The sequence below is a fragment of the Triticum aestivum genome, chromosome 7A, assembly GCF_018294505.1.
Source record: "Triticum aestivum cultivar Chinese Spring chromosome 7A, IWGSC CS RefSeq v2.1, whole genome shotgun sequence".
Taxonomy (NCBI): domain Eukaryota; kingdom Viridiplantae; phylum Streptophyta; class Magnoliopsida; order Poales; family Poaceae; genus Triticum; species Triticum aestivum.
The window spans coordinates 710,091,877-710,104,170 of record NC_057812.1 but is presented as its reverse complement, the minus strand read 5'-3'; the positions used below and the strand labels follow the sequence as shown (position 1 = coordinate 710,104,170).

Here is a 12,294-nt window from a genome sequence, read left to right as displayed (position 1 = left end):
ACCGGACAACAGCAAATCGAGATTGGAGCACACCAAATGCCCGCTCGGCATCCTTCCTACAAGCCTCCCGAACCTTTGCAAAGTGGGACTTCTTGCCTCCTGGCACAATGTTCGAGATAGTCTTCACAAATGTAGACCATCTCGGATAGATGCCATCAGCTAGGTAGTACCCCTTGTTGTAGTGCCGCCCATTGACCTCGAAGTTCACCGAAGGAGAATGACCTTCAACAAGCTTGGCAAAGACAGGGGAGCACTGCAGCACGTTGATGTCATTGTGAGTTCCTGGCATATCAAAGAAGGAGTGCCAAATCCAGAGGTCCTGTGTGGCCACCACCTCAAGTACCACACTGCAACCGCCTTTGGCGCCTTTGTACACCCCCTGCCAAGCAAATGGGCAGTTTTTTCATTTCCAATGCATGCAGTCGATGCTTCCAAGGATCCCAGAAAATTCTCTTGCTGCATTATGTGCTAGGATCCGAGCAGTGTCTTCCGCATTGGGTGTTTGCAAGTATTGCGGTCCAAACACTGCCACCACTGCCCGACAGAACTTGTAGAAACACTCAATGGTGGTGGACTCGGCCATGCGCCCATAGTCGTCGAGTAAATCACCGGGAGCTCCGTATGCAAGCATCCTCATCGCTGTCATGCACTTCTAGATCAAAATGAATCCAAATTTGCCGGTGCAATCCTTCTTGCAGTTGAAGTAGCTGTCGAATTCCCGGATGGAATTCACAGTCCTAAGGATAAGCTTTCGGCTCATCCGATAACGGCGCCGAAATATTTTATTGCCGTGCAGTGGAGCGTCGGCGAAGTAGTCGGAGTAGAGCATGCAGTAGCCTTCGAGACGATGCCGGTTCTTTGCTTTCATCCGCCCCGGCGCCGAGCCACCTCGCCGCGACTTTTCATTGCTCGCCAGCAGGGCGGCGAGGACCATGAGATGTTCCTCTTCCTGGACGTCAGCCTCAGCTTCCTACTCCAGCAGCGTGGGGACCGCTTCCTCGTCGTCCGAGTCCACTGCCGAGGCAGGCAAATCGCCAAACACCTTGCGGGCGCGGTGGGCGCGTACCCGCCGCTAAACTGCTCCTCCGCGGCCGGAGACGGCGGAAAAATCGCCCAGCTGCCGGTGGAGGGGCTGCCTCGGCGAAACCTCTGCTCTTTTTCCGGCGGGGATGAGCTATCTAGCGGTGGTAGGCGGTGGGCGGCGCCGGGATACAGCCGGTTGGCGGCCGAGCGCGGGGGGGTTGGGAGGCGAATCAGGAAGAAAGACTTGACTTTTCGCCTCACGGTGTGGGCCAGCCGTGCTTTTCCTTTGCGCCGGAGCCCCGAGCGTCCCAGTGCGCCGGGTTCGGCCTGCGATTGCCAGGCCCAAAAACGGGCCGAACTGGCAGATTTCGGCATCCTGGGGCGCGACTGGGGCGTTTTTTCGGCGCCGGCGCCGAAAAAGTCACCTGTGAGGGCCTGTTGGGGACACGGCTGGAGATCTCTTATTTCTTCGTCTCCCAGTCAATTTGCCGTACCCTATATTTACGTTTTCAGTATTACTTTTCATAAATTTTCGGAATAGACGCCCGAACGTCAGATTTTTGACATTTCAGGCCGAACGGGTACTGCGCATAGGCGGCGATAATTAAGCCGATCGGGAAACTGCCTGCCTATCATGGAGCTGCGATCGAGGCGGCTCATCGCCTCCGGCGAAGCGCGCCGCCGCGCCAGGCTAGGCTTCACTCCCTCCGAGCCGGACCACATCAGCGCGCTCCCCGACGAGCTGCTGCTCCTGGTCCTTGCGCGCCTCGGATGCGTCGCCACCGCCGCGCGCACCAGCGTCCTCGCCCGCCGGTGGCGCGGCCTCTGGACCTGGCTCCTAGATCTGGCCTTCCCCGACGTCCCGTTCCGCTCCCTCGGTAAGGCGCTCGACGCCCTCGGCCGCAAGGACACGGTCGTCTCCTCCTTCCACATCCGCGTCGCCGACCAGCCCGGCTCCACCCGCGCAGTCAGCTCGCTGCTGCGGGCCGCCGCGTGGTTCTTGCCGGTTGATCTCGCCGTCGCCATCCCATCGGGCGTCGTGTACCTGCCCCATCCCGTCGAGCTGCCGTGCTTCGGCTTCGAGCGCACCGCCACGATCTCCCTCCTGATGGACAGCAATCCCGTCGAGCTCCGCCTGCCGACGTCCGCGGCCCTGGCCGCCGCCGACGTTGGCGAGTGCCTGTTCCCCGCACTCACCACGCTCGACCTCTGCGGCTACTACACCCACGACGGCCTCGCCGCCCTTCTCCCCCACTGTCCCCTCCTGCGCGTGCTCCGGTACGCCGTCCGTTACCGCCGGCCCTGTGACGAGGTCGAGGACTACGCCATCACCGTCAAGTCCCCGACGCTGCGCGAGCTCCTTGTGGAGGAAAGCGGTGTGAATTATGTACGCCGCATCGACATCGCGACCCCTGCGCTCGAGCAGCTCACCGTGTCCTTCGAGGCCCGCGAGGACCTCACCGTGTCCGTGCAGGCGCCGATGGCGGAGAAGGTCTCGTGGAGCTGCCGGTATGGTGGCAGCTGGTTTACAGGGTTTGGTTGTTGGGAAATTGAGAAGGTGAGCTTATTCTCGCCGTCACCATCGCCGGTGCCGACAGCAGAGACACGGCGACCTAAGCTGCTGCACATTGATGCTTGCAAAGTCAGTCCCATCAGTCAATCCACCCACCCCTGTCTTCTTTCTCATTACATACGAAGACCATCTTAATTACCGGATCAAGTTTTTTTGTTTGTTTTTTGACAGGGACCGGGGAATGACTGGTTATTTACAGCCGACGATTACCCGGCCGATCACTTGGAGCAAGAGTTAGAGAAGCATCTGCAGCAGCAGGTTGCCGCCGACTTGTCCGCCATTGATTTGGAAGTGCATCTCACGTCTCTAGGCCACGTCTATGGAGCATTCGTGTTGCATCTCCTCGGGACGCGTCCAGTTCGCACCGCTGCGCGCAGCTTCAAGCTTGCGCTACTCATGCCTGAACGCAAGGTACGATTTAACAATCCTCCTCTCAGCTATATGCTCTGCTATATGTGCCCTAATTCACCCACATTGTTTTCTTAGGAGGCTGTGGAGGGATGCAAAACTTTCACCTTGACGGAAGTCCCCCCCCCATGGAGGGCTGTTATTGCCAGCCCAGCTGGAGAAACCAAGCTATCTGCTCGACGGAGCTTGAAGAAGTGGAAATCGACGGCTTCCGAGGAGACAATCATGAGTTCGGTTTCCTGGAGATGGTGTTCAGATGTGCGCCGATGCTTAGAAGAATGACGGTGAAGCAGTCGACCGAGGTTGCGCCAAGCGATGAGAAAATTCACGACGTCTTCAAGGCGCATCCTTTCGTGGAATGTGTTTTATCTCCTTAGTCTGCATCTGTTTATCTATATGGCTCCTAGCTATATATCTATCCCCAGGATGCAACTGTGATTTAAGTTCTATTGAGACTGCATAAACTTATGTTGTCGAGGCCTCATTTGTGCAAGGATTCGGATGTGACTTGTGAGTTGGTACCAGTTAAGAGATTCATCGTTGGAAAGTGATGCTATTCAAATGAAGAAACAATTGCCTAGTTCAGAAATTTCTTATTTAGCCTTGACAATACCAAGGGGCGTGCGCATCGCTACAATAAGTCAGTGTCAAATCTACCATCATGGGGGCAATTTCCGAGACATGGTTAACAACATATACTTGGCCTTCCACTGCTCTGAACACTGAGGGTCTTCTTGTCTGAAAGATCTGCTGTTTTAAAACCACAATGTATGTATGACCTTGAACTTGTGAGAACGATCTGTTCATACGGCCTCTCGGGTGATAAATGTAACAGCGAATCCGGGCAGGATGAATGCACAGGTGACGGCCAGCTCCTGCTTAATTAATAGACACTCCCTTCGTTTCTAAATATAAGTCTTTTAAGAGATTTCAATACAGACTACATCCAAATCAAAATGGGTAAATCTATATATGTCTATATACATCCGTATGCAGTCCACATTAAAATCTCTAGAAAGTTTTATATGTATTTAGAAATGCAAGGAGTAGTATAGTAGATAGATATATAGATAGATTTGCCATAGCAAGCGACATGTAAGATTTGCGGGGCCACTTCAGTATACACACAAACTGCGGGCCACCAACCGATGCACAAGTATTACGCGACTCGCTCCGGCCAGGAGGGACTCGCGATCTAGCGCCTCCGCCGGATCCCTCCTTCACCGCCACCTCATCTAGACACCTCTTCCTCCTCCGCCACACCTTCCTCCCCTCGCCGTCGCCTGAGGCGCCCTCCGACAAAGTCCGGATGGCTCTGAGGAAGGCGGCGGCACGGCCCTTCTCCGGCTGCTCGACACTGGTACGGCGGCTGCGATCCATGGATCAAGGATGGCGGTCTCTTTGGCGAGGCTTCCCCGTCCGATGGCGCGGCTGGGCATGTGGGCTGTCGGGATCAGACCGGGTGGCCGGCGATTCATCGGCGGGTTAGTGCGGCGGCTTGCTGCCCCGACGGCCAGTGCCGAGCTGCTCCTTCCTCCAACCCTCGTTGCGTGCACTCCGTCTTATCGGACATAGCCGTGCTGCTAGCCGGTTACCGGGTTGGGACTGAGCGGGAGGTGGGGACCCGGTTTGCGATAATTCCCAGGTCAGCTCTTGCCAGCCGTGACAGTTACGACACCCAAGGGTGCCATTTTTCTTCCTGGAGACATCATTTGGGTCCACCTGGTTTTTTCCCGGTGAAAACCCAAGGACGGCGACGACGCTGTTGGCGTCGTGTCCTTCTTGAAGGCGTCGTCATGAGAGCTATGTGGCGGTGGGCACCGCTTGGGTGCGTCAACAGTTGCTTGTCAGAATCGCGATTTTGAATCAGATCGGAGCTTCGATGGTAGCATCGCACATCGTAGATTCTTCACTATTAGGATTGTAGAAACGTAGGTTCTAAGAATTAAAATCGTAGAATCATATGGGCTAGTTTGGATCGTAAAGTCATAGAATGGTATAACAGAACCATGATTCTGACAATCTTGATGGCATGCCCCTCTTCCTCCAGGTGGCAGCTGTTCCGGGGGAAAAAACCTAAATTTGAGACTCCCGGATTGGATGATGACGAAGACATTGGTGCCGTTCTCTCTCCTGGGGCCATCATCTTGGAGCACTTGTTCACGGGAGAGGCCAATAGGTGGAGCAATGTTAGATCGACCGCATTGATGACGGTGGGTCTTGGCGGCGTGGAGCAATGGAGTCTCAGAGTTGGACGCGGATTGATCGATGCGCGCAGGCTGGTGGCGTTGTCTGTTGTCGTGATGACGTCGATGACAGATAGGAATGACAAGATCTATGCAGTGATTCCTCCTGAAGACGGGATGCCGGAAGATGGCGGCGGCAGATCCTAAAGCGTGCGTAGGCGGTGCACGTTATGGGATCCCTAGACCGGATGGTCTTCATGCCAGTGGATCAAATTGTGTATGTAATGCGGACAGGGCACATGTGTATACTTGTAGGTGTAGCGAATTTGCTAGAAGGGGGCTTCGCGTTGATCCTTGTATTCATTTTGTCATACTCTGATGAATAATTAATAAAGATGATTGTGTGCATCATGACGATGCAGAGGTTGAGGGTAATCCTTCTTTTTGATAAAAACCAGCAGGCCGCGTGGTACTGGTAGTCTGGTACAAGGAAGTGGAAGGAAGTTTTTCTCAAAGTTTTTTGGCTCTCCGAGAAAATAGAAGAAAACCATGACCTTTCTTGCGACGACACGGAGCGAAGGAACGATTCCCAGTGGTCACAAAGCCTCGCATCAAAGGCAAAGGATTTGAGAGCTACAGCTGCCTCTAGGACCGCACCAAGGAAGGAGATCGCAGAAGATCAATGCCATACCCCAAATACAAGCAAAGTGAGGAGAACTTCTCTTTTGGAAAGCAAAATAAAAGGCAACGAATACTACTCTGCATCGTGGCAAACTATACGGACCGGGTAATGAACTGTAAGCCGGTCAATCGAGCAGTGTGGTGTGTTCAAAAGAAAGGAAAAACAATGATGGCATGACGGTATGACACCCATTGTTGAGTTCAATAGATCTTGGCTTCCCTTTTCAGGATGTGTAGTGGCGCTAGTTGCCTGTACGGCTCTATATATATGTCGCTACTGAATTGATCCGTTAACTTCTACCAAGATGGATTTGGCGAGGCTGGGTATGATTGTGGTTTTACTTGTGTAGTCAAGTGTTTGGAGGACGGCCGAATTCTGTGCTGCGTAAGGATTTGCCTTCGGTGGTCTCCGTCGACGATGATGGATTAATTCGAGCTCCGGTGGAAAAAAGCCATCGATCGTATCCTCGGGCAGTTGGGTTTGGCTGATGCAGCTAGCTTTGCTGCTACACATGGACGGTTGCTCTCCACGGAAGCAAAGCATATATTGGCGCTCAAACTTTGAGACTTACACTACCACCATCTGCATAATTATATATGGGGTCAGCAGGGCAAGACTCCATATGTTCCAAGCCGTGCAGTTTTTTATCCACATTGCTGAAATGAGGGTGTTGAGAAATGTCCAAGATGTTGGTGGGGAAAATCTGACGGGAAAGCTAAGGTAACATGACGCAATTTCTCACATATATTTTGTTTACATGTAAACCCTACTTTATTGTAATGTTAATGCTGTGCATCCATTCCACATATTGCACATGCATGAGATGTGTTATATGTACTTGTGTGTTAATTGAAGCTAGAAGCCTTTTTAGAGGAAATTTCTTAAACTAGCTACTCCCTCCTTTCATCTATATAGGGCCTAATGCATTTTTTAAGACCGCCTTTAACTATTGACAAGATTAATAGTACATGACATGCACAATGTGAAAATTATATCGTTGAAAGCTCCTTTCACACGAATTTAACGGTGTGCTTTGTGTAAGTTGCATGTCATATATTATTGCTTTAATATTTGGTCAAATTTACCCTCGAAAAATGCATTAGGCCTTATATAGATGGAAGGAGGGAGTAGCGTTCATAAAATAAAGAAAAATAGGTTACGGCCCCTAGAAACTAAATATAGCGCACCATTGTTTTGCGAGAATAAATGTTGTTTGCAATGGAATTGATCACTAAGTAACGAAAAGTTTGGAAATATATAAACTCAACATTGTAATCACCTGGTCTCAACAAATTTTCAGTAGTACTATGCTTTGAAGTGCAGTTTTTTTTTTTAGAAACGCGGACCCTTAGGGACCGATTCATTAAAAAAAGGTAGAATCGAGTTGCCTGGTTAATTAATACTGGGTAAAAAACCATTACAACACATCGACAAGAAAGGGACTCTTGCTGAACTAGCGGAATAAGACAACACACGCCGCCAAGATGTGCACTTGGTTAATAGTTGTGCATTTATGGTGCCATGAGACCAAAGTCAAGTATTTGCTGTGTTGTACTTCAAGCAAATTATAAACTTGTACAATAGTATTATGGAGTTTTACTGTCGAACGTAATAAATAAATAAAAAAACAACTTTTGGTCCCTAAAGCTTACAATAGTCTACATATGATCACTCAAGATTTAATGGACGACATTTAATCAGTCGTGTCTCAAAACCGGATAACTTCCGTCAAAAATACATATTGGAGGGAAAAACCGGCCATGTGTCACTAGTTCTCACGCTGAGCTCCAGATCCACCCATCGAGCACCTTCTGTGCATCAAGTGGTTGCCGCCGCCCGAACCACCATTTCCGACTTCCATCATGTGCATCTCCACACCACCATGTTCCTGCTGCTCCTCGGGCACCTGCGTCGTGCCCGCTTCTTCCTGTTCTCCCTCTGCAGCCAATATCACGAGCCACTCTGCCGCTGATCACCTCATCTTCTCCTCTTGGCCATGGCTAGCCCTTCTCCGCATGCCACGACATGCCGCTCCACTCCTCCCACTCCCCGCTGTCTCACAGGCTCAAGAGCAAGCCCCAAAAGTTCCCCGTCCATGGCGAGCTCCTACGGCTACCCCCTCCAATTTCTCATGCCAATTGCCCTCGAAGGTCCAACCCAACCATTGAACATTGTCAGTTTCTATTGGGAAGCACCGCTTGCCTCTTCCCAGTGTTGCCCAGCCATGGCCAGACCTTTGGTGTGTAGGGCGACCTCTCCCGTGGCCTCCATGTGTCGAACCCACTTCCTTTGAGTGCGGCTATATGCTATAGTCGCTATACCTTCATCGGCGGGTGCCATCATGCAGTGGAATGACGACAACGACCTCAACCCGTCTGTTCTGTGTACCGAGATGGAGGTTGAAGACGACGAGATCTAGCCGGTGGGCCGCTCTGTAAGAGATAGAGGTTTTTTTTAAAAAAAAGGAGGGTGGGGGACTCTCCGGCCTCTGCAACAGAACGATGCATACGGCCATCTTATTAAACAAATAAATAGGTTCCAACAAGGTAAATTCTCAAAACGAAAAAAAGAGAGGAGCTCACACGGAGCCAAAAGGGCTAGAAGACAAACTGGCCAAATAAAGGACGTCACAACCGGCTGGCAAAAAAGAGATAGGTAAACTAATTGTCTATCTTATTACATGACCGCCATCCAAACCGGTTGAAGATATCCCGAGCTACCATCTTCCAGCGGATAGATCCAATAACCAAACGCTCCCTGGCCTCCGTCGGGGTGAGTAGCGACCACAAATGGATCAACGCCATGGCTCGGAAGATAACCTGCAAAAAATGAATGTTTGTTGTCCTGTTAAAAACCAAATCATTTCTGCAGTTCCATACTGCCCACAATAAAACACAGACGCCTACGCGAATATGTCTCGCTGTTTCGGGCTCTATCCCGTTAAGCCACGTTCCAAATAACGTGTTGACAGAATTCGGTGGAGTAATACTAAAAGCAATATGGACTGTCCGCCATAAACTTTGGCTAGCGGGCAATTAAGAGATAGAGGTGAAGGGGTAAAAATCTCAGCCCGGGCCCGTGCCATTTTAAGAGGACATGTGACATGTTTTCTCCTCTAATTTGGTCTTAGACAAAGGTTTTCCGGTTTTGAGACTTGATGCACTAAATTTCGCCCAAAAAATCTTGCGGTGCCAAATTTAGACTTTCGATAAACTTGATGGACCAAAACAATACTTTTCTAATACGAAAATCTCATGTGCACCACATGGATACATGCAATGTAGTAGGATATTACAAGAAGAGTTGATGTTAGAAGAACTACCATCATCTTTAATCAAAGAAGAAAGATATCTTATTTTTGCAGGTTGGGAGGGTGGGGCGGGGTGGGGGTAGGGGAGGAGGGCTTATGTATATTTAGTGCTAGCTAGCAACTGAATGATTTTGCAGAGCGAATGACAAACAATTAACTATCCTTTCCTCTTCATTGCTGCATGCAAACGTTGCAAACTCGATAGGTTGTCGCCCATGAGAAATCTGTGGAACGAATGGGAGATCCACGGCCTGGTACTCGCGAGCTTGGCCTTGCAATTCTTCCTCTTCTTCATAGCAGGCATGCGGAGGCGCAGCACATCACGCATCATCAACGCCTTCCTGTGGCTAGCCTACCTTTCGGCTGACTCCGTGGCTGTCTTCGTCCTCGGCCACCTCGCCGTCCGTGCGAGCGGGCCACAACACGAGCTCATTGCCTTCTGGGCGCCGTTCCTGCTCGTCCACCTGGGTGGGCAGGACACCATCACCGCTCTCTCTGCCCAGGACAACGAGCTGTGGATGCGTCATCTCCTGGGCCTCGTCTCCCAGGTGGCAGTGGCCGGCTACGTCGTGTCCAAGTCATCTTGGCCGGACAGACGGCTGCTGGCGGCCACCGTGCTCATCTTCCTCTCTGGGACCTTCAAGTACGCTGGCCGCACCTACTGCCTTTACTCAGCCAGGCCAGCATATATCAGGGAGTACTCCCAGCTTAGTTTGTCAAGAACACTATGGAAGCTGAAGCGTGCAGCCGAAGGAGTCAATTCACACAGAACATCTGCGGATGAATTAATCAGTGAGCTCCGGGATTCTATGCTTGGTGAGGTTCCCAACATGGATTCATTGTTCTATGAAGATGCCATGGAAATCATGTCGGTGGATGCTCCTTCAAATCCGGTGGAGAGTATTTTAGCTCGAGATTTTCTGCCAAGCATGCTGGAGAAGTTTCAGTCAACTTTGTGCCTCCGGAAGCCATATGAGCATGTTGGCAGAAAATTGGTAAAATGTTATGAGAACTTCTACACAAAAAGTCCACTTTTACGTTTCTACGAGCTGTGTGCCAAGATATTTCATTTGAGCTACGGTATTGAAAATTTGGTTATTTTGTTGATTACTGGGATTCTCTGGCTGACAGCTATCCTGTTCCAGTATCTTCTAACCACAATAGCCCTAGTGCTCTTCACCCTGGCTGAGAAAGGGCACCAAGTCCATAATAGAGTTGATGTCACCGTGTCCTACATACTGCTCATCGGAGCCATAATCCTAGACGTGTCCTCTGCCTTCATGTCCATTCTTTCGTCTCTGAGATCCAACCCTTCTAGAGATTTGAGCATGATTAACACTGTATTCTTGCATGTAATCGACTGCATTCAGCCAACATGGAGCAGAAAACAGTGGTCTGAGAAGATAGCACAATACAGCATGGTCAAGAGGCACACCATGGAAGATACTGGAGGCATGTCATATGTGCGGCAACGGATTGGCAAGTATTTTATAGCTTGGGGTGTTGAACTATTGGATCCAAGCCTGACGCACACACAGGTCACCGGAGATCTCAAGGAGTTTGTCCTCGGCAATTTGGTACGTTTTGGGATCAGTAAAGAATACAATGTTGCCAATTTTCGTGGCCAGCTAGCGCTTCAAAAGTGCAGGCAGACGGCTCTGTATGATAGCATCGATGGTGTCAAGGATTTCCCGACAAGCATTCTCATTTGGCACATTGCAACGGATATTTGCTACTACTCTGGAAGCAGCAGCATGACCAACACAGATTGTGAAGGATCAAAGAAGAAAATGTGCAGAGAGCTGTCAAATTATATAATGTACCTTGTCTTCAAGTGTGGCGTGATGCTTACCAGCAACTCCCAGCTTGTTCATAACAATGTTCATGGTGAAATGGAGAAAGTTCTTGCAGATCAATGGTCAAAGATGGTTAATCATGGGGAGGAGGATGTCATGAAGGTGTTTGAAGGCACAAAAGATGAACAACCACCCTTGACAGTGAATGAGAATCAGGGACAGTCGGTCAATACAGATAGTGCTACCTCCAGCGATCTGAAGAAACTCCTCGAAAGGGCCGCGGAAGCTATTTATTCTCCAGTACTACCTCATGCATCCAAGGTGGCCCAGGAGCTCATGGGTATCGTTGATGAAGGTGGGCGCTGGGATCTCATCGCCGCGGTGTGGTTGGAGATGCTTTTATACATCGCGCCTCGTTGTGGAGGTGCTTTCCATTACCAGCATCTTTGCACTGGTGGGGAGTTCATCACGCATATCCTCCTCCTCATGCGTTCTCTAGGCCCATTTCTACCAGGACCTGACAATCCAGCTCCTTGAGCCCTCTGATCGTCTACCATTCGTGTGCCAGGTCATCAGATGACTGTAGATCTGGTCATCACACGCTAGCAAGAACTGGTGTGTGCAAAAGAGTGTGCTATATATATAATAAGTTCTGAGTTCCATTTCCTCTAGTGGAATGGGAATACATGGAACAAATGCCGAATGTTATTTGTGATGCGAAAGTTATGAGTACTTGTCTATTATGATTATGCTGTTGACTGTAAGGGGGAATTATTCCGAGAGAAACAAGTATATGTATGTATGCTACATTTTCTGTATTTTTTTTGTATCTACAAATGGCATGATATAATGAGATGCTTTCCCAAATGTATTTTCAAAATGACCAGCGTTGTTTACTTGTTTTTACAGTGTTAATTATTTTGAATTCAACAAACAAATTCATATAGCTAGCATGCTAGTTGATTTTATGAATGGATTCATTCAATGGAGATATATTTTCCATGCGATGGAGACATTTTTCCAAACTACTCCCTCTGTTCCTAAATATTTGTCTTTGTAGATGTTTCAACAAGTGACTACATACGGAGCAAAATGAGTGAATCTACACTCTAAAACATATCTATATACATCCATATGTGGTGTTTCATTTGAAATCTCTAGAAAGACAAATATTTAGAAACGAAGGGAGTATGAAACATTGTCGGTGTGGAGAAAACAAGTTTGTTTTGAAGTACAGGTATAATTTTTGAACTCGGTGGAAAAAAAAGTTTTCATGCGGTTGTGTTTAGCCGACGAAGTAATGGCCTAAAAGAAGA

General features: G+C 49.5%; 2 protein-coding genes across 2 annotated transcripts; both read left to right on the top strand.

The window, feature by feature from the left end:
- Nucleotides 1–1,583: 1,583 nt before the first annotated feature.
- Nucleotides 1,584–3,525, top strand: LOC123146893 (uncharacterized). The gene is made up of 3 exons (XM_044566158.1): nt 1,584–2,665; nt 2,768–3,007; nt 3,083–3,525. The coding sequence occupies exons 1-3, from the start codon at nt 1,658–1,660 to the stop codon at nt 3,284–3,286; spliced, it is 1,452 nt and encodes a 483-aa protein (XP_044422093.1). The 5' UTR covers nt 1,584–1,657; the 3' UTR covers nt 3,287–3,525.
- A 2,684-nt stretch (nt 3,526–6,209) lies between these two features.
- LOC123149568 (uncharacterized) lies at nt 6,210–11,839 on the top strand. The gene is made up of 2 exons (XM_044569249.1): nt 6,210–6,592; nt 9,388–11,839. The coding sequence occupies exons 1-2, from the start codon at nt 6,360–6,362 to the stop codon at nt 11,513–11,515; spliced, it is 2,361 nt and encodes a 786-aa protein (XP_044425184.1). The 5' UTR covers nt 6,210–6,359; the 3' UTR covers nt 11,516–11,839.
- Nucleotides 11,840–12,294: the final 455 nt, after the last annotated feature.